At 34.6% G+C, this 21,097-nt stretch overlaps 1 protein-coding gene and 1 long non-coding RNA gene across 46 annotated transcripts; both read right to left on the minus strand.

Moving 5' to 3' along the window:
- Positions 1-863: 863 nt before the first annotated feature.
- On the minus strand, positions 864-6,077 carry LOC140886777 (uncharacterized). Of its 45 annotated transcripts, none has more exons than XM_073293615.1 (8): positions 5,503-6,077; positions 5,016-5,181; positions 4,010-4,211; positions 3,630-3,680; positions 2,283-2,406; positions 2,131-2,171; positions 1,910-2,023; positions 864-1,086 (listed from the first exon to the last, which is right to left on the minus strand). In XM_073293615.1, the coding sequence occupies exons 1-5, from the start codon at positions 5,557-5,559 to the stop codon at positions 2,391-2,393; spliced, it is 492 nt and encodes a 163-aa protein (XP_073149716.1). In that variant the 5' UTR covers positions 5,560-6,077; the 3' UTR covers positions 864-1,086; positions 1,910-2,023; positions 2,131-2,171; positions 2,283-2,390. The 45 variants fall into 45 exon arrangements, 23 of the variants coding, with proteins under 23 accessions (XP_073149716.1, XP_073149713.1, XP_073149712.1 ...); XM_073293612.1 differs by having other exon boundaries at positions 3,327-3,680; XM_073293611.1 differs by having other exon boundaries at positions 2,492-3,680.
- Positions 6,078-17,895: 11,818 nt separating this feature from the next.
- On the minus strand, positions 17,896-19,569 carry LOC140893079 (uncharacterized). Its single transcript, XR_012153002.1, has 2 exons — positions 19,357-19,569; positions 17,896-18,344 (listed from the first exon to the last, which is right to left on the minus strand). It is a non-coding gene; the product is annotated as an uncharacterized lncRNA (long non-coding RNA).
- Positions 19,570-21,097: the final 1,528 nt, after the last annotated feature.

A 21,097-nucleotide genomic window follows, 5' to 3' on the forward strand; every position in this document is an offset into this window, starting at 1 on the left:
TACTCTGCATCGCAAATGCTAGTCTCAAACTCGAGCGATCCTTATCCTTATTATCGGACGGCTCAATCGACTAGGAACAGTTTAGAATATACAGTGACTATAAGATGTGTTTCATGATAGACATCTCCATGTTCTACCACATCTTACATACACTATAGTATATTCAAGGTCTTTATCAAAACAACAATAGTATATCACAATATAACAATATGAAGAAAGATAAAGTCATTGCCTTTAATAAAAGTGTAAATAATATTAAACAAAAGATTGTTTATACAAAGAGTCATCAAAGCCCTTAGCCACAAGTTGGCTCACCGGGCACCTACTCTTTCAGTCTTTGCCTTGACTGAAGAGCAGGCTCAGGCAGCACCTGACGACGTTATAGCAGGTAACTGTACTCTCTGTGGTTATCCTGCTTATGTGCTTATAGATACAGGTGCATCCCATACGTTTATATCTGAACAATTTGCTATATTACATGCATTGCCTGTTGAGTCATTATCTCACTACAAGAAAAACGCAAAAAGACAACGGATTTTATCCGTTGTCGTAGGGAGTGAAAAACTGTTGTAACTGTTGGTGTTGTCAAAACTGCGCCCCTACGAAAACGGATAAAATCCGTTGTTGTTGCCCTCAAAGACAACGGATAAAATCTGTTGTCTTTGAAGGCAACGATAACGGATTTTATCCGTTGTCGTAGACACAAATCCGTTGTCATTGAGAAAAACGACAACGGATTTTATCTGTTGTCGTAGGGGCATGCTTTTTACAACACCATTAGTTACAACAGTTTTAGACCCCCTACGACAACGGATAAAATCCGTTGTCTTTTTCTATATAAAAAACAAAAAAAAATAAAAAAATTCTATATAAATTTTAATATTATAAATAAACCAAAATTTAAAATTTCATAAACAAAATTTAATATACAATTTTTTAATATTACAAATCACTCGAAATTAAAATTATAATTCAATGCATACTACAAAAAAAAAATCGACGTGGTGGTCCGACCCTTTGCATCCTTGATGGTGTAATTAGCTCCAGCTCACATCAAGTACTCTTCGATCATCGGTTTATCACCCTCTGAAACAGACATCAATAACAAAAGTTAAATAAACTTGAAAAACAAAGTCTAGCAGTTATCATTTTCACATTTACTCAAAGATTCAATTCCCTTCTTATAGTTTCCGCGTTATCATGTGCTTCTTAAACTTGTAAAAGAAATTTGATTATGAATAACTCAATTATAGAAACTATGTTATAATTATACAGGAAGAAAGAGAGATTCTCCTTTTTAATGATGAGCTGATAACTTGTACAAGATTGGGGATATGATAGAAATCATAGAAAACATGGGAATGTTCATTTTTTTTATCAGAAATTCAAATATACATAAAAACTCACTGGTGAAAGATCAGAGTTTAGAAATAATTTCAGGGAATCTGGAAAAGGACATAAGAGGCAGTCTAAGATGGGTTGTTCTAATGGTGTTGTTCACAATTTTTCTCTTGTTTCTGCCAAAAGAAATCCGTATATTGAATTGTTGCTCCCAACACATTACATGGTGGCAAAATAATCACAAGATAAAATAAAATAGCAGCTAGCATATAGCTAAAGTGAGTTCCTAGAAGGCATTAATATATCTATTATATATATGCATAGAAAAACAACAAACAAAAATCATATGCATTTAGTGAAGACATATCTACATTGAACATTTCTGCAAAAAAATAGGCATTAAAATGACTATGAACATAGAGCAGCAGTTGCATCTATTAATCACCGCCATGCAAGCAATAATTACCCATACTTCATGCATAAAAAAAGGAAATGTTCTTTGAAACAACTCTCATATAGAAGGAAAAGTTCTACTTTAGAAAACTATGATGAGACTAAAGGAAAATACCAAGTAAAGATCGATGGAAACTAACTCATGAACTGTCAATGCCTTTAAGAAGCTGGTTATGAATTAATAACCCCTTGATACAACCTCAAATGGACGACTTAATTTGAAAAGTTGCTGTAGTAAAGTAAGGTAAAAGCAAAACACTCTCAGAACATTGCAAGAAAGTTTATTTAACAAGCAAAGAGGTATTGCTATTGCGGTCAAGGAGAGTGAAAAATTACCTATCGTCATTTGAGCTCGAATAGTGAGAAAACTAAAATCACTGCAATGCACCATTAACAACAGAGAATCGGATTATGCAACAAAAAGCCAACAGAATTCGGAGTTTCTTAATTTCAAATTTTCACGAAACCAAATCTTCCACCTAAATTACCAAATCATCCTTATTTTCTCCAGCGAGCACTGGAACAAGAAGATCAGCAAGAGAACTGTCATAATAAGCTTTATTTTCTTCTAGCCTCTCTGATTAATCTGGGCACCACTAACCAAAATACAGCCTGCAATAGCACCATGAATATTGTGGAAGCTCAATTTTGTTGATATCTATGATTCCCTCTATTTAAATTGTTAGTAAAAGCATACAAGTGAAAATTCTAACACATCACTATTTTATGGGGAGAAAACCAGCATGTGAAGTGTTTGAATGATCTCCAATTTTAAAGTCCAGGAAACCATCCTGCTCGACTCTCTTCAGTTTGAAAATATTGAGATGATCACTGGAATTCTAGCAGTATCGAAGTCAAATCTCAATATACATGCTTGTATCATGCATATCTAAGAAGCAGAGTGACCATAATAAGCAGCATAGATACATCAAATAAATAAATGGAAAAAGTAATCATGAAAATGCTTTCAAGGATCTGAGTTTCCGTGTGAATCCGATAAGCATGAATCCACAAGCAAAGACGTACACTTCCACCAAACAAAAGTTCAAGTAATTACTGATTTTTCTTAAATATTCCATATATACATATACATTTTTTGTCAAAAAACAAGAATTGAAATAAATGAATTTCTTTAGCATGAATAAATATTTATTATAATTAAATCATGAACATTATCGATATCTTATATGAAATTTGAGATTTCGATGCCACGAAATGGTAATAAATGAGCCGGGTAGACTTAGGTGTTCAAATCATTTTAAGAAATTTGACTTGAAGACTCACGGGGGCGTCACAATAGACCCAAACAGTACTAAAGGTCAACTTTCCAAAGTCAACCAGGAGTGAGCTGTAAGCCTTCATGCATATCCAATCAAACTCATTAATTATGAGGAGTTTTAGATATTTTGTCCATAATAATACCGCTAAAAATTCAAATAATAAATTATTTTCCATTTACTTCCATGCTTAGAAAATATGTATTTAAATTCATCAATTAATAAATCAAAACATCATTTATATTTATATATTACCTAATCATCCTTATTAATGCATCATGGTCACTAAGTAAGACGAAAGAATGGCTTGAAGGCAATAAGAGTGACCATAATAAGCAGCATAGTGCAAGCATGTTCCCCCCTTGACTGAATTCAAACATTAAAATCTGTCTCCAAAATCCCAAGTTAATGATACCGAAAACTTGTAAATGCATAGAAGATGCTTATTAGACATACATACATTGTCACCAGCTTCAATTAGCTTTTTAACACATGAAATCTTTCCATGCATTGCAGCCAACATAATATAAGCATGAAAATTGAAAGCTTTGGAACCACCTGAAAATTAAAGGAAGAAAGACTACAAGACAATAGTTTATCCCTTCGCTCCTGCACACACAAAAAAAAACACAAGAAGAAGGAAGATTATATATTGCTATGCTATTGGTAAAGCCATTCATCTCATTAAACAGATGTAAATAATACACGGTCAATTAAAGCGGCAAGAAGTTGCAACCTAATTTTCCAGACTAACTCAGAAGTCAGAATAACAGTATTAATTAATGACAAATGAAGATAACAAATGGATTCAACTATCTGAATATAGGCAGCCAAGGAAATAAAAGAATACATATTTTCTTGCCCTAGAAACCCCTAGCCAATATCTGAATATGTGGTTGAACGAATCTATTAAACAACACTTGTGAGATTGCAAATACCTGTTGTTGTAATAAGTCTTGTTCATTTCTCTCTTTGGCATTCCATTAGAATGAAATAAGATTCTCGTCCTCCTACTAGCAGCAGCACTCCGAGGAATTTTGAGGGGAAAGGGTAGTCCAAAGTGATAATTCCCACACAACTTAATTTTTCTTCTCTGAGCAGATTCAAAAATTCGTTTAACATCCTCAAGCATGTTATATTCTAATAAAAAAACAAAAATTAATGAATCAACTGATTACAATTTATCTAACTACAGATCAGTTGCTTTAAGTGAAGAAGCAAACTTTTAATAAAAACCAAAATATAAAATTTGCAAGTACACTTTCAAATCGACATTAACCAAATCCACAACCTGAAAAACTGGCTGAAGAGGGGGGGAAAACATCCCAGCCTCTACTCAATTAACAAACAAAAAAATCTCAAGCCTGATCGTCTCTCGAGCATTTGCCATTCCTTTATACAGCGGAACCGCATGCAAATCAGAGTGCAATAAACGATACAATTATTTAATAACTAACAAAAATAAAAAGTTAACTCACCTCAATCAAATCAATTCCTCCACTAATGTTGAGACGAAATGAGGTATGCACGTGAGATTTCACATTTTTTATGATAATATTATCACAAATGAAATCAGGAGGCAAAACAATAGATTGCACCTTGTATCCTATGCATCCTATGATTGTTGTTGCTAAAATGGTAATCTGACTTCCTTTCAATTTCTTGGCAGAAAAATAATTCTCCCTAATAGCATCTCAAAACTCGTTCTCCAAAAGAGGAATCAGTTCCATATATTGCCAAATACTGAAATTCATTAATGATATCAGATATCATTGACACCAAAACTTCTTGATTTCGAGGCAGAGCAACTAAATTCCACAATTCAACAACAATTATCAAACAATCTAGTCACTTTAAAAATTAGATTCTTTAAATCAACTATTTACATGACAATTAGATTGAATTCATCAGATGAAAAATGAAAATGAAATGTAGCAAAAATACCAAGATATGCGGAACTTGAGTGATTCAGTTGTTTAATAAATAAATGTGCCCAACTCCTGTGATAGCTAAATAAAGCAACCTGACGGTCTGTATTCTGAAACACAAAGCTCCTTGGCTTGTTCACCAGCAAAAACCCACCACTTGGATTCAATAATCCACCTAAAATCTGCATAAATTACAGAAAACAAATATAACACCTAATTCTAATCCACAAAAGTTACAGGCTTGGAAGTCGGAAGCCATGGAAAGCAGAATAATACACAAAGCAATAACTCGAATGTAAGATACCAAGGCAACAAGCGTACTAGAGTAACCAAGATATCAAATTCGAACATGAAAATCAGAACCAGCAAAATAACCGACGCACAAACCATAAAACTATAAAATTTTCGTCCGAAAGCTATTAATTTCACCAGATAATAACATTATCAAATCAAAAACTCCAAATAGGAGAAAACAAAACACTCAAAATTTTGAAAATAATTACAGTGTTGAGTACTTTCAAAATGGTTGATTTGTCGCAGCCATTTGGCCCAAGGAGCATCCAAAATTCTTGCAAAGATATTTTACATAAATTTGACCTCCGGAAAGACCATAAAATACATGTACAGATCTGGAATCGAGCAAAACACTGCCAAATATTGAACCAAATCTAATGGAATCGCGATGAACAGTAATCGCGCAACAAGGTCACACGAATAGGGTCTTGGTTTTGGCTAGAAATTGGGGAAATGGCTGGGAAAGCTTTAAAATTATCCTGATACTTGATAACAACTAGCTCACGACCGGGAAAGGCAAAAATCGATGGTTGATGCTCAGAAATTGGAGCCTTAACTCGCGAGAACAACTTTGGACCAAATGAATCATCCTCATCACTGACGATACTACTGGGCTAGGGTGCTGCGGCGGCAAGGTGGCGGCGACGACCGGGATGGAGTTCTGCGGCGGCGAGGGGGTAAGCGAAGCGGGCAGCTAGGGTTTGGTAATTGGAGAATGGATCGTGAGAGCAACGAGGAAAGAAGCCTGCGACGAGAGAGGAGGGAAGAAATCATGTGTACGTGATTCGTTCCCTTAAAAATCTAAGTGTTATCTCTATTACAATTTATTTAGAAAAAGAAAATTTTAATTTTATTACAACACAAAATAATAAATCCGTTGTCGTAGGCTATATAAAATACCCGCTCATAGACAACGGATTTTAAAATCTGTTGTCGTAGGCCGTAAAAAAAACACGCTCATAGACAACAGATTTTAAAATCCGTTGTCATTGGCTATAATCTGTTGTGGTTGTTTATCTAAATAAGACAAACAACAACACTTTTTAATAAATCCGTTGTAAAAGGTCAAGAGACAACAATTTTTTCACAAAACCGTTGTCTTTTAGATGTTTTTGAATCTAAAATTTGTTGTAGTGTCTGCTGTAGTATCTATATCTTCACCTTTGGGGAGCGATATAGTATCAGTGAAATCTGTCAGAAATTGTATACTACAGTTTGAAGATAATGTGATAGAGATAGACTGTATTGTGCTTGAGTTGTCAGACTTTGATTGCATTATCGGAATCGATATGTTAACCAAGTACAGGGCTACCGTAGACTGTTTTCAGAAAGTTGTGAGATTCAGACCAGAAATGGCAGGGGAATGGAAATTCTATGGTAAAGGTTCGAGATCTCGAATACCTTTGATATCAGTTCTATCTATGACTAGTTTATTGCAGAAAGGGGCAGAGGGATTCCTTGTTTATGCAGTAGATGTGTTGAAAACTAGCCCAGAATTGGCAGATCTGTCAGTGGTTAGTGAGTTTGCGATGTCTTTCCAGATGAAATTCCAGGATTACCTCCAGCTCGGGAGATAGACTTCAGTATTGAATTGATGTCAGGTACGTTACCGATTTCAAAAGCACCTTACAGAATGGCACCAATAGAGTTGAAAGAATTAAAAGAACAACTTGAAGATCTTTTAGCAAAAGGGTACATTAGACCGAGTGTTTCACCCTGGGGCGCTCTGGTTCTATTTGTATGAAAGAAAGACGGTTCAATGAGACTTTGCATTGACTACCGGAAATTGAACAAGGCGACGGTAAAGAATAAATATCCATTGCCTAGAATAGATGATTTGTTTGACCAGTTGCAGGGTTCCTCAGTATATTCCAAGATTGATTTAAGGTCCGGATATCATCAGTTAAGAGTTCGGGATGAAGATATATCGAAGACCGCATTTAAAACGAGGTATGGTCATTTTGAGTTTATTGTTATGCCGTTTGGTCTGACGAATGCTCCAGCAGTATTTATGGGTCTTATGAATAGAGTATTTCAGAAATATCTCGATGACTTTGTTATTATCTTTATTGACGATATTCTGATTTATTCTAAGAATCTGTGTGATCATGCCGAGCATCTCAGAATTATTTTAAAGACTTTGAGAACAGAAAAGTTGTATGCCAAACTGTCAAAGTGTGAATTCTGGTTGAAGAAAGTGGTCTTCCTTGGGCATATTATATCCGAAGATGGAATTTCTGTTGATCCTAGCAAGGTTGAAGCTGTAATCAGTTGTCCTAGACCGACATCTGTACCAGAGATACGGAGTTTTATGGGCTTAGCAGGTTATTATCGCAGATTTATTAAAGAATTCTCCAGTATTGCCAAGCCTATTACTCAGTTGAGTCAGAAAAATGCACCGTATGTCTGGACTGAAGCATGTGAAGCCAGTTTCCTTGAGTTGAAGAAGAGATTGACGAGTGCACCAGTTTTGACTATTCCTTCAGGTACTGGTGATTTTACTGTATATTGTGATGCTTCTCACAGGGGATTAGGTTGTGTGCTTATGCAGCGAGGACATGTCATTGCTTATGCCTCGAGACAGCTGAAACCACACGAGACCAGGTATCCTATCCATGATCTGGAACTTGCAGCCATCGTATTTGCATTGAAGATATGACGACATTATCTATACGGTGAGAAATTTGAGATTTATTCTGACCATAAAAGTTTGAAATATCTATTTTCACAGTCTGAGCTGAATATGAGGCAACGAAGATGGCTAGATTTACTGAAAGATTTTGATTGTGAGATTAAATATTATCTGGGAAAGTCCAATGCAGCTGCAGATGCCTTGAGTAGAAAGGTATGTGCCTTATCCTTATCTACGATAGGTATCACTAAATTGATAGAAGATTGCTGTGTTTCTGGATTGATATTTAAAAACAGATATGAAGTTTATCAGAATTTGTGCACTTCAAGCTGAGCCAGAATTGTTGGTTAGAATCAAAGAAGCACAGAGAAATGATCAGAGTATTCAAAAGTCCGTTGACATGGTCAGATCAGGGCATCAGTCTGAATACAAGGTTAGTGTAGATGGTGTTTTATATGTGAATAACAGACTTGTTGTTCCAGATATTTCAGATTTGAAACAGCAGATATTAAAAGAGGCTCATTGTAGCAGATACAGTGTTCATCCTGGTGGCAGAAAAATGTACAATGATTTGAAAACTCAGTATTGGTGGAAACAGATGAAATCTGATGTTACAGAGTTTGTATCTCGTTGTCTGAATTGCCAGCAGGTAAAGGCTGAAAGAAAGAAACCAGGTGGTTTATTGCATAGCTTACCTATTCCAGAATGGAAGTGGGATCATATTTCTATGGATTTTGTAACGAAGCTACCCCATTCATCCAGAGGTTGTGATGCTGTTTGGGTAGTTATCGACAGATTGACGAAATCAGCCTGTTTTATTCCGTACAGAATGACATACAGACACGATCAGATGGCAGAGATTTATGTCAGAGAAGTGGTAAGATTACATGGTGTGCCTAAATCTATCGTTTCAGATCGAGACCCTAGATTTACATCGCACTTTTGGCACAGCTTGCAACAAGCTCTTGGTACTCGATTGCATTTGAGTACTGCATATCATCCTCAGACTAACGGACAGTCAGAGCGGACTATCCAGAAACTCGAGGATATGCTTAGAGCTGTAGTGCTAAATTTTGGCACTAGTTGGCAAGATTCATTACCACTTGTGGAGTTCTCGTACAATAACAGCTACCAGACTAGTATTGAGATGGATTCATTTGAAGCATTGTACGGAAAGAAATGCAGATCTCCTCTTTATTGGGATGATATTTCAGAGACACCTGATATTGGGCCAGATATGATCCAAGAGATGACCGATAAAGTAAGACTGATTCAGAAAAGAATGAAAACAGCACAAGATTGACAAGCCAAATATGCAAATGTCAGACGCAGGCCTTTGTGTTTTGAACAGGGGGACAGAGTGTTCTTGAAGATCTCACCTTTCAGAGGCACTGTCAGATTCGGCAAGAGAGGGAAGTTATCTCCACGATTTATCGGTCCTTACAAAATTCTTGAGAAGATAGGCAATCTTGCCTATAGACTTGCTCTTCCTTCATCTCTTTCTGGAATACATGATGTCTTTCATGTTTCTATGCTGCGGAAGTATCAGCCTGATATTTCTCATGTTCTCCAGCCAGATGAAGCAGAATTAGATGAGACTCTGAGTTACTTTTAGAAGCCGATACGGATACTTGATCAGAAAGAAAAACAACTCAGAAACAAGACTATTCCTCTCGTGAAAGTTCAGTGGAGTAGACATGGAGTTGAAGAAGCAACTTGGGAAGTCGAATCAGATATGAAACAACGCTTTCCAGACCTATTTCACTGATGTGAGTCTTCTTCAGTATTTCTGTTATTTCTTTCTCTTATATGCGTACAGATTGCATGAGATTTCGAGGACGAAATCATATCTTAGAGGGGGAGAATTGTAAGGCCCGAGATTATTTAATTTTAATCCGAGAATATTTAATTTGAGAATTTTTGGAGTTTAGATTTAAATTCTAATATTCTTAAATTATTTAGGATTGAAATTGAATTAAAAAGAAGTTTCAAGGGTCAATTTGCAAATAGTGAAGAGATGAGGGGCCAAAGTGCAATTTTGACATTTTGAGTGGGACACTTGTCTACATATGCATATTCACGTGTATTGTGTATGAAATCATCAGATTTTCATCTTCTTCAATTGAGAAAACCGAGACTTCATTTTTTTTGTTGAGATTTCATCTTCAAACCAAGATATCTCAAGATCCGTCCGGTCGATTTCAATTCCGGGCATAGTTCTACGATCCTCTCGTCAAGAGCTATGAATTGATGTAAGTATTGATGAGATTCAGTATATTTCGAAATTGTGTGTGTGAAGAACTCAGAATTTGAGTATGGATTTATGTTCTTGAGATTCTATGTGTTGTATTATCGCAATCGGGTCGAAGATTGGATGCCGTTTCTATTTCTTATGAATTTTTCAGCATGTATTTCGAAATGGTAGCTGCTGATATGCTGGTATATTGATGTATTTTGGCTGGTATATTATGTATTTGAAGTAGATATGAATGATAGATTGGTTGGATTTCAGTTTTGGTTACCGATTCCGTACCGTTATGCCGTCGGTTTGAAAAATGATTAAGTTTGAGTCTAGATTGTTTGAGCTGAGTATGATGTGAGTTCTTGCTGATGTTCTTAGACATGTTTGATGTATTTTCAGATTGAAAACAGGGGACTTCAAGTTAAGAATCACGACTTCGAAACCAATCGACGGAAGAACAAGGTTTGTGACTTGTTAGCCTTGAAGATTGAGAAGAGAATGAGCAGATTTTGATTGTGTTCTTGTTGTGCAGCTATATCAGATTTGAAGATCTTTGAAACCAAGTTTGAAAGGTATAAGACAACCTTAGAATAAGGGCTTTGAATATTCAAGAGGTTTCCTTGAATGCCCTTTTCAAAACCACATACTATGTGCTTATATGTGTTGTATTTGCACATTTACTTGCTTGTTTGACTTAGCTTGTTATTAGTTGGCTTTTACTTTTATGTTTCTAGATTTTGATGCATTCATCTTGAGCCAACAACCCTTTGAGATTTGAAATGGCAGATTCGCCAAAAGAATACGGATGTTTGGATATATATAAAGGAACCTAGGAGATAGATCAACTCCTATGGTTAGAAACTTGATATAGTATGCCAAAGTCCGGGAAAAGAGCTCAACACCACCCCGAAAGGGAGAGTAGGTGGGAGATTTGTTGTGTTCTTCTTTCCCGGGATCCCAAGAACTGATATAGAACTTGATAGCAGATTTTTAAAATCATGCATTGCAATAGATTGGTTTAATGCTTGTTGAGAGGTTTATATGAGTATTTCTTTGAACTATATATTATGCATGATCTAGTTGTTTTATACTGGGATTCAATTCTCACCGGAGATATCCGGCTATTTCTATGTTTGTATGTGTGCATGGGAATAGATGGGGCGAGCACAGGACAAAGAAGATTGTAAGAAGAACGAGAGCAAGAGTAGCATGTGGTGAACTCGGGTTTATGCAGTAGAGTTGATTTCAACCTTTGTATTTAGATCTTGTCTATGTTTTGTTGTAAACACTTGCATATAAAGACTTGTATGAATGACAAGAATAAGAACATTTGAGCATATAGATATGTATGTTGTCAAGAACAAGAGTATGTAAGATCTTATGGTTGTATGTCAAGTTCCTTATTTAGTTACTTGGTTAGTTCATGGATTTGCATGTTTTCATCTAGATTTTGATGTTAAATTCATGTTATATATGTTTTTCAATGTTTGAGGATCAAAACAGGGACAAAGACATCATTTTTCAGCTGTTTGGAAGGCAAATCAGAGGGCCAGGCGCGCCCGCCCAGCCCAGAGGCGCGGCCGCGCCTAACCAAGGCACCTTGGGTGCCTTGGACCGAGCCCTATGCGCGCCCGCGCCACATGAGGCGCGCCCGCGCGTCAAGGTCTACTAAAAAAAAAAAATTTGTTGATCTTTTGCGACGTGTTTTTGCGTCGCCAAATGTATGGTTTTGCGTCGCCAAATGTCCTGTATTATTTATTTGATTTTTAAGCAGATTAATATTTTGATTGAATATTTCTTGTTATTAATCGCCCTATAAGATGAGATTAGCACCCGAGGTCCCCACAAAACTAGTGTTGAAGCACGTATAAAAAAATTATCAAAGAATGGATTCAAAAATTCAATCATTAACCCTTTTTTAAAATCTTACATAGAGGTAAAGAATCTTTGCCTCGGCTCTACCAAAGTAGGAGATAAGTTTCGCATATTGTTGGTTCAGTGGCAACTAACATCGCTCGCAACATCGGATCTCAAGAAAGAGAACAAAGATTTTTTCGGAAATTCAGCTTCAAGAGAAAATGAAAAAAAATTAGATTTTGAAGATTTTATGCCTAAAGTTTCACGCAAAATAAGAAGATTGTGCCTGTTTGAGTAGGGATCTGTGTGCAAGGATAATATGACTCTTTCTTTTGTTAGAAGTGCCAGCTTCGGGACTAATTCATAGAATCGTGTCTGTCAATGGGGTTTTGAAAACTAATGATCCTTTGAGCAGTTCCATTATCTAACAAAACAAACACAAGATCATAGAACGATAAGCTCGATGTCTTGACACCTGAGAGATAGTAAAATTCATTGTTACAATAAGCTCAATGTGATGCAGAAGCTTTTGTTGCACAGTTTTATAAGTTCTGTATTTTTTTTAGATTATACATGTACATTTAACGTGTAACTCAAGAAAATTTAAAGATGGTTGGTCAAGTTTTTTACTCAATTATGATTATAACAGTGTCATATCTCTAAAGCAACTTAAGGCATCACATACACAGCATAATTCCAACAATAACCAAAGTTACTTAAGCCACCTATACAGAACAACACACGATTAGTTTTTACATGAAAAACCATCAAGACTGGATATGTCGAGCATAGGAAAATTCTTACATTACTATAGAATATTTTAGGGTACTAGCCAATATTACATTATATATGTTTGGTTTAGCCTTCCATTCTCATGAAACAGTAACCTGAAAGTTTTTAGGCTTTCCGATTTCAAGATTTAGTACGATACTATCCCCCATTATAGTGTCGTGTATTACTTATGAAGTTAAAATCAAACTATCAAAATTTCATTGGAAATAAAAAAAAAAAAAAAGAAGTAATCTTTTAAATTTCACTCTGTTGTGCTAAACAGAGAGGTCTAAAACATCAATATTCCTTGATTATTCCTTCAGACATATACTTCAAGATCTGCAGCTTGTTTCGGCAGTCAAAAATCCATTTCATGTTAAAAATCTTAGATTTTCACACACAAAACAACAATCCCACTGGTTTGTGCATGACATACAACAATCGATGAAAAAAGAAATAAAAAATCTCGCCTTCATCTGAAAAGATCACAACAGATAAATAGAACAAAAAATGAAAAACCCATAAATCTTCAAAGCACAAAAACTAATAAATTCCATTTCAGTAAACACTCGAAACCTAGAAAACTTACCCTGTTTGAAAATAAGAAGTGATTAAACTTGTACCGATGTACAGGAAAAACCTAAGAATTACACTCCTCACGTAAAAATTGCTAATTATATATTCTGAAAATTCAAAATAAATTTTAAAAAAATAGAAAATTCGATGGATACCTCCAATCTTCTAAAATATATTCCCTACAACCAACAAATAATTTCATATCAATCATAGAAATTCGAATGAACCAAAAATTCTCAAATTTGGAAACCTAGAATTCGAAATATACCTCTACGCTTCAAAATAAAGCTCCTAACAACCTAAACAACCTTTGTCCTAGCCTAGTCGACGGTCGGCGAAGGCAAAGGGCGGGCGAAACTTCGACAACGTGAAAAAGGGTTCGACGGAGCGTGCTTAAAAATTAGGGAAATAGGTACTGGAAGAAGGCCCTTGACGAGAGGATTCTAAATCTATGCTCAAATCAGTTTTTCAAGCAACGAGGCGGCGTAGATCGGAGACTGAAATTTCAAAATGTTGAAGGAAGAAATAAAGAAGAAAGATCGGTCGAGAGAGAGAGAGAGAGAATGCGAGAAGAGATAAAAACTTATAAGCAATTATTTTATTTTGGGGCCAAGATTCTACAACGCTTTTCATCCAATAATCTTAAAATTTTTTAAAAAAACACGCTAATCTACAACACTTTATAATAAGCGTTGTCGTAGAGTAGAAAATAGCGCTCATCCACAACACTTTCTAATGAGCGTTGTCGTAGAGTCGAAAATAGCGCTCATAGACAACGCTTTTAATAAAAGCGTTGTTGTTGAGGCGAAAAAAGCGCTTAAAGACAATGCTTTTAATAAAAAACGTTGTCAAAGGTCCACAAACAACATTTAACAACACTTTCACGATCGAAGCGTTGTTATATCTATGTTGTTGTTTCCATATTTTCTTGTAGTGGAGATCGAGATTAGATGTGTGAACTCGGGTTTAGCAGATGTTTTGCTCTTAAAATGTTGTACAAGTATGCTTAGATGTTGAGTGTTCTTGTTGGTTCAAAGAAGACATGTTGAGTACTTGAATTAGTTTAGCCTTTTGATGTATTTTAACTACTAGATGATTGTAAGAAGTACATGGATTATGTTTGCTTGAGATCTTATATATATATATATATATATATATATATATATATATATATATATATATATATAGTTTCTTTCAAGTGCCCACCTACCATGCCCACCAATGATGTGGCACTATTCTATTGGACCTACAATTTATCACATCTTTATCACATCCAATAGAATAGTGCCACATCATTGGTGGACATGGTAGGTGGGTACTTGAAAGAAACTCTATATATATATATATGCATCTTTTAGACTCATGAAAACATGTGTATGTTTGATTAAATGATATATTGATATGCAAGAATAAGGGCTTTGAGTTCTAGGCAAGATTTGAAGGTTGTTATTCAAGATTTGGGGCTGGAGCAGAGAGTGCTCACGCGGCCATATTCTACAGTTTGAGCTCAGCTTTGAGCCTTTGTTTCTGCCCGGAAAAAATTTGAGAGAGCGCCCGAGCTGAAATATTATATTCTACATCCCGAGCGCACCCTGTTTTGAGCTTCTGTTTTGCTCAGCAGAAGGGAGCGTTTGAGCTGCAAATAGTTGCGGCTCGGGCTCACCCACATTTGGAATTTTTTTTTTGATTTCTTGTCTATTTAATTAAGGATGCTTATTCATTCATTTCTCTTAAGATTAGATTAGCACCCGAGGTTCCCACACATTATTTGCAACGGTTTGAGGTAAACCGTCGCAAATTATTGCCACGGTTGTTTATAAAGCGTCGCAATATGTTTCCATGCTTTGTATTTAACCGTCGCAAACTTTGCCACGGTTGACCAGACCGTCGCAAATTAATGCGCCGATGAGTTTTGCAACGGTATAACACAACCGTCGCAAAACCGTTAGAAATTCAAATTTGCAACTGTTGGTGCGACGCTTTAACCGTCGAAAATCCCGAATATTTTTTGTAGTGTATTGAGTATCCAAACATGTTTTGTAAGTGTTGATATAACTAAAGTTGCTCAAATTTTGTTATTTTATCTTTTGTACCAGATCTAAACATTTAGTGTTCAAATATCGTATATTACTTTCGTATTTTCATTGTTTTGTACTAATTTTCACTCGTAAAAAAAAATGTGGGTCAAAGAAGTGCAAAAACATTTTTGTGTAAAACAGGAAGTTGAAACATACTTTTTTTTTGACAGAAAGTTAATGCATATTTATATTTGAGTTTGAGGCAAATTTGCCCAACTATTAACAATATATTTTTTTTTAAATAGACGGAATCGGTCAGATTCACTAGAGACAAAAATTATACCCGAATGCTGAATCAAATAGAAATTGTTGAAATCAGCAACAACAAAGTACTAACTAGGAAAAATTGAAAATTGGAATTAAAGTGATCGAATAAGAATAGATCCTATGGTTTAAAAAAAAAAGAAAACAAAAGAAAAAGAAAAACAACAACAACAATAAAGCATAAAGGTAATACAAAAGGTCAGATTAGTCCATTTGTATAAAGAGTTATTTGCATTAAATATCCCTGTGAAATATTGAAAATGTACACTTCTCCCCTGTGAAATTTTAATAGCATCTTCAACCCTAACCTTTTAAAAAATTAGCACACTCGCCCCTTCAGATGAGTGATTGTTGCACACGCGCCCCTCATGCGACTGGACAAAGATTTTGATATTTTTTTGCATCAAATACCCCTGTGAAATATTAAAATGCATATTTGACCCCTGTGAAAATAATTTTTAAATCTATTCAACTCATAATACACAATTTTTTTTATTAAAATCTAATTATAAAATATTTAGCAAACACTTTTAATTTTATTAAAATATTATTATTTTATCTTGTTATCATTATTTATTAAACTTTCTTCTTGTTTCCAACTTTTCCATTAAACATGCATTCATAAACAAGTATTTAAATAATTTCAAGTACCAAAATATTGAACTAAACCGATAAGTTCAAACATATTGCTTTTTCGATTTAGGACTATATATTATTGAACCAAAATTTAAATTTTTCGAGAATATGCATTGCACAATTTGTAATAAATAATAAAAAAAAATAACATGCTTATATAATTCTAAATATAAAAGTAACATTCATGAACTTATCATTTGGTTCAATATTTTGGTATTTTTAGATATTTAAATCCTTATTTATAAATTATGTTTAATGGAGAAGTTGAAAACACGAAGTGATTTGATAAAATAATGATAACGAGATAAAATAATAATTTTTTTTAGAAATAAATAAATTTAAAATTATAAATTTAAAATAAAAAATAAAAATAAATAAAATTAAAAATGTTTTAAAAATATTTTATAATTAGATCTTAATAAATATTATGTATTATTATTTAATGCAAATTCTGCAATGCATTTTAAAAAATTTAGATTTTGGTTCAAAAATCTATAATCCTAAATTAAAAATTAATATGCATGAAATTTTATTTTTATTTAATATTTTGGTACTTTTAAGTATTTAAATCTTGTTTATGAATGCATTTTTAATTGAGAAGTTGGAAACAAGAAGAAAGTTTATTAAAATAATGATAACAAGATAAAATAATAATATTTTTTAGAAAATAATTATGTAATCATAATAAATTAAAAATTAAAAATAAAATTAATAAAACAAAAAGTGTTTGCTAAATATTTTATGATTAGATTTTAATAAAAATATGTATTATGGGTTGAATAGATTTAAAAATTATTTTTACAGGGAGCAAATATGCATTTTTAATATTTCACAGGGGTATTTGGTGTAAAAGAAAATATCAAAATCTTTGTCCAGTCGCATGAGGGGCGTGTGCGCAACAATCACTCATCTGAAGGGGCGAGTGTGCTAATTTTTTAAAAGGTCAGGGTTGAAGATGCCTATTAAAATTTAACAAGGGAGAAATGTGCATTTTCAATATTTCATAAGGGTGTCTGGTGCAAATAACTCTTTGTATATATATGTATGAGTTGGGTCAATTATTCAATCAAGTCTAGATCTCTTGTGAAGTAACAAATATTTATGCGTGAGATGAGTCGACCATGTCCATATTTTACATAAAAACTAATACTTTATAATGAATAACTGAAGTAAGAGATTCATATCGCAAAATTTATTCATGAAATCGTGTCATGTGAATTTTTATGTTGAATCAAATGATCAATCATATTTTCTCGAGAAACAATTCATGGCAAAATTATGAAACTATTGTTTCTTCTGATTTTGCCAATTCCGGCATGGTATTAATTAGCTAACCAATTGTCATCTAACGTATCCACAATTACAATTCACATAAAAATGCAAGTGGAGTTTGTTCAGGAAAAAAAAAAAGAAAAAAAATTGCAAGTGGAGCCGCGGTTCTATGGAGATCAATTGTCATCATTCTTCAAGTCTATTGTTTAGAATAAAAAAAATATAAAACTTTTTTTTCCAGGTATACTCGTGATAATTTCAATTTTAATCGACATTTTCTCCTGCAAAAAAATTTTTCTTACAAAATAAATCTTTTATTACAAAAAAACTTGACCCATATATAATTGGCCAATTTGCTAGAAATAAATACATCCATATATATCCATACAAGATAAATAATTAAGAAAAATTAAGTACAACAAACAACTCTCCAACTGTAAATGAAATCAGAATCCAAAGAATCAAAAGACTGTTTTTTTTTTAGATGATTAAGCTGGTGTTGTATAACCAAGAATGGTACAAAACTAAACGCCTGGAACAGAGAGTGCACAAGTACTTGAGCTTGAATCTGTAACAAATGGGGAAACACCACAATCTCCACTGGCTACCCACTTCCACTGCCTGCACCTTCCCGCCGCAGTACGGGCACGACCCCGCCGCCGCCCGCCGCCCTAGCTCCGTCTCCTCGTTACACCCAAGAAAGCACATACCAGAGATTTGTTTCTGTTTTAAATAAATATTTGTTTGAATTAATTTGTGAGGTACTTCTGTTTATAGGAAGAAGGTGGAAGCTCCAGAATATTCGGTGCACGAATGGAATTTTCTAGAGATGTGGAGCTAACGTGCGCGCAGGCGTCGGTTACGTCAACTCGTCAACTGGTCCATGTGGGACAACGGTGTCGCTCACCGGCCATTTGAAATTTTTTGGAAAATGCATATATTAATATATTGTTATTAATATATATTTAATTAAAAATTTTATAATCGATTTTGTATCTAAGGTTACCAAAAGGGGAAATTGCTAGTAAATCTCTAAAGCCAAATCGAATTCTCGTTCGGTCTTTGTGTAGGAAAAGATTTTTCTCAACACAATCGATTCATTTGTTTGAAGGCAAAAGTTCATGTGAGACGATTTCACGAGTTAATTTTATGAGACGGATTTATTATTTAGATTATGCATAAAGAAATATTACTTTTTACGTCAAAAAATCTCTGAGATTGTTTCACAAGAGACCCACTCTTGATCGAATTCTCTCATGCCCTCAAAAATATCGGATTATCCTTAAAAATACTCTAAAACCCTATATTACGCCTTATGTATGCTATATAGTATCATTAAATGACAATAATCTTTTCCCCCTCCCCTCTCCCCTCTCCTCTCTCCTCTCTCCTCTATGATTACACTCAGTTCCTCTGGTATTGACGTCGTCCTACAAGGGCCAGCTACCTTCATTTCGCAGGTTTGGATTTGCATTCAGTCGATGAGTTGTGCGTTGGTAGTGAAGGTGGAGGAGATATGGACCCGTACAAGATAGCGAAGTTAGTGAAGGAGACAATAATCTATTTTTCCCCCTCTAGGGTTACGCTCAGTTCCTCTAGGATTGATGTGTAGGATCTCGGATCTCTATCGTGCCCAAAATGCAGCGAAAGTTTTGATTTAATTTTGACGTTCAAAATTTTTTTGGACACTCGTATGGTTTAAATTAATGTACGTAGGGAGTTAAGATATTTATACCTATCAATCTTAAAAGATTGACGATGGCTCCAACTATTTCGAAAATAGCTCTTGTTGTAAATCCCTACGAACAATCAACTGGATTTTTCTCTTTTCTTCAAATTAGGTCCACGACCGGATTTCCTGTTCCTCTTCTAATTTGCACTTATAAGAAGAAGAAATTTATCGAGGAGAAAACAAAAGAAAGACTGGACAGAAGAGCTTGCAGAGAGAGCTTCCAACAATTCGAGCCGAAAAAAGAAAGCTGAATGCTTTCAATTTATTACATTCCCAATTGCAATTGATGTGATTTAATGAGTTGTCTCCCAACAACTCATTAATTCCTTTTTTTTTTAATATATATTATATAATAATATAATATAAGCATAAGGTCCCACAATAATATAATATATAAATATATTATATTATATTATATTTATATATATATATATATCGAATATATATATATCTATATATATATTACGGATCCTTATCTCCAAGTCCTACTTGGAAAAATTAATTAAACCTTTTTAATTAATTTTGCTCTCAAAAATTTCTATAAGCCTTTATAAGCCATTTATAAAGCTTATCTATCGATCTAGTCAAATTTGTTTATCATAAATTCAACTCTTTGAATTTATTATCTCAACGGGAACAGAAAAACCAGTACTTGTGTAACCCTCAATGGTTCAGGGATACAACTAGCTGTGGGTTCAGGCTTACCCTTATTAGCCTCATTCTATGCATCAACTCCTTGATCATAAAATGTCAGAACTCATTTTTGATTTAACCCATCGAATCATGGTAAGAGCGTTAAGTAGCACCGCCCCATGATTCCCTATGTATCACTGATAGTGCCTACAAGAACCAGTCGATTATGGTTAACGTACAGTACAGTCCCTTCATCTCATATATCCCGATCAAAACTGCAACCATTGGTTCATCGAGGGTCGCATGTGAATTTCGATAACGATGTGATGTCTTTGAGAATACATAGTGGCATCGCATGTGTAACTTGGTAAACACTTTACTCTACTACACATCTTACACTCTGGCCAGAGATTCCATGCACTATTATCTCATTTTATCACATAGGATATCCACACCCATAGTTGAGCGGTGAATCCCCGACTACAATGCACTGGCTCCTACATGTGTCGCAACTGTACCCAACCTCGCCACCTGATGACCCTCATGGAGTCGGTAAACGAGTCAAAGTAAAGTCCTAGCATGTAGAGCCTCATTGTTGTCCCGGGTCGTAAGGACTAATGGTGTACAACCATAAACACGGACTTATCCACTCGATGAATGATAACCACTTGAGAAGTCCGAGGGAGGGTAGTTCAGTGAACTTATCGTATGAGCACCAATCTGTATGATTGAACATCTCTATGTCCATACCAATGAAACGTGGTACACATCATCACAGATTCTAGTCTCGAGCTCGAGCGATCCTTATCCTTATTTTGGACGGCCCAATCGACTAGGAACTTTATTTAGAATATACAGTAATTAATAATATGTGTTTCATGATTGTCATCATATGTACAACCTCATATCTTACTATAGTATATTCAAGGTCTTTATCTATGCAACTTACATGGGTATACAGATAAAGAAAATGCCAGATAAAAGATTAATTATATAAAAATAAAGATTGTTATTACACTTGAGTCAATAAAATCTCTGACCAACATTTGGATTGCAGGGCATCTACTCTAACAATCTCCCACTTGCCCTAAAGCCAACTACTCATTAGTTT

Source organism: Henckelia pumila, chromosome 3 (genome assembly GCF_033568475.1).
Source record: "Henckelia pumila isolate YLH828 chromosome 3, ASM3356847v2, whole genome shotgun sequence".
Taxonomy (NCBI): Eukaryota; Viridiplantae; Streptophyta; class Magnoliopsida; order Lamiales; family Gesneriaceae; genus Henckelia; species Henckelia pumila.

What these genes read in the sequence shown, in the direction of transcription:
- LOC140886777 (XM_073293599.1), bottom strand. Translation starts at nt 5,559, where the DNA reads ATGCTCCTTGGGCCAAATGGCTGCGACAAATCAACCATTTTGAAAGTA. An exon ending in TTTTGAAAGTACTCAACACT is followed by an intron (nt 5,182 to 5,502) that starts GTAATTATTTTC and finishes TAATTTATGCAG; the next exon opens with ATTTTAGGTGGATTATTGAA. An exon ending in AAGACTTATTACAACAACAG is followed by an intron (nt 3,681 to 4,009) that starts GTATTTGCAATC and finishes TTGTGTGTGCAG; the next exon opens with GAGCGAAGGGATAAACTATT.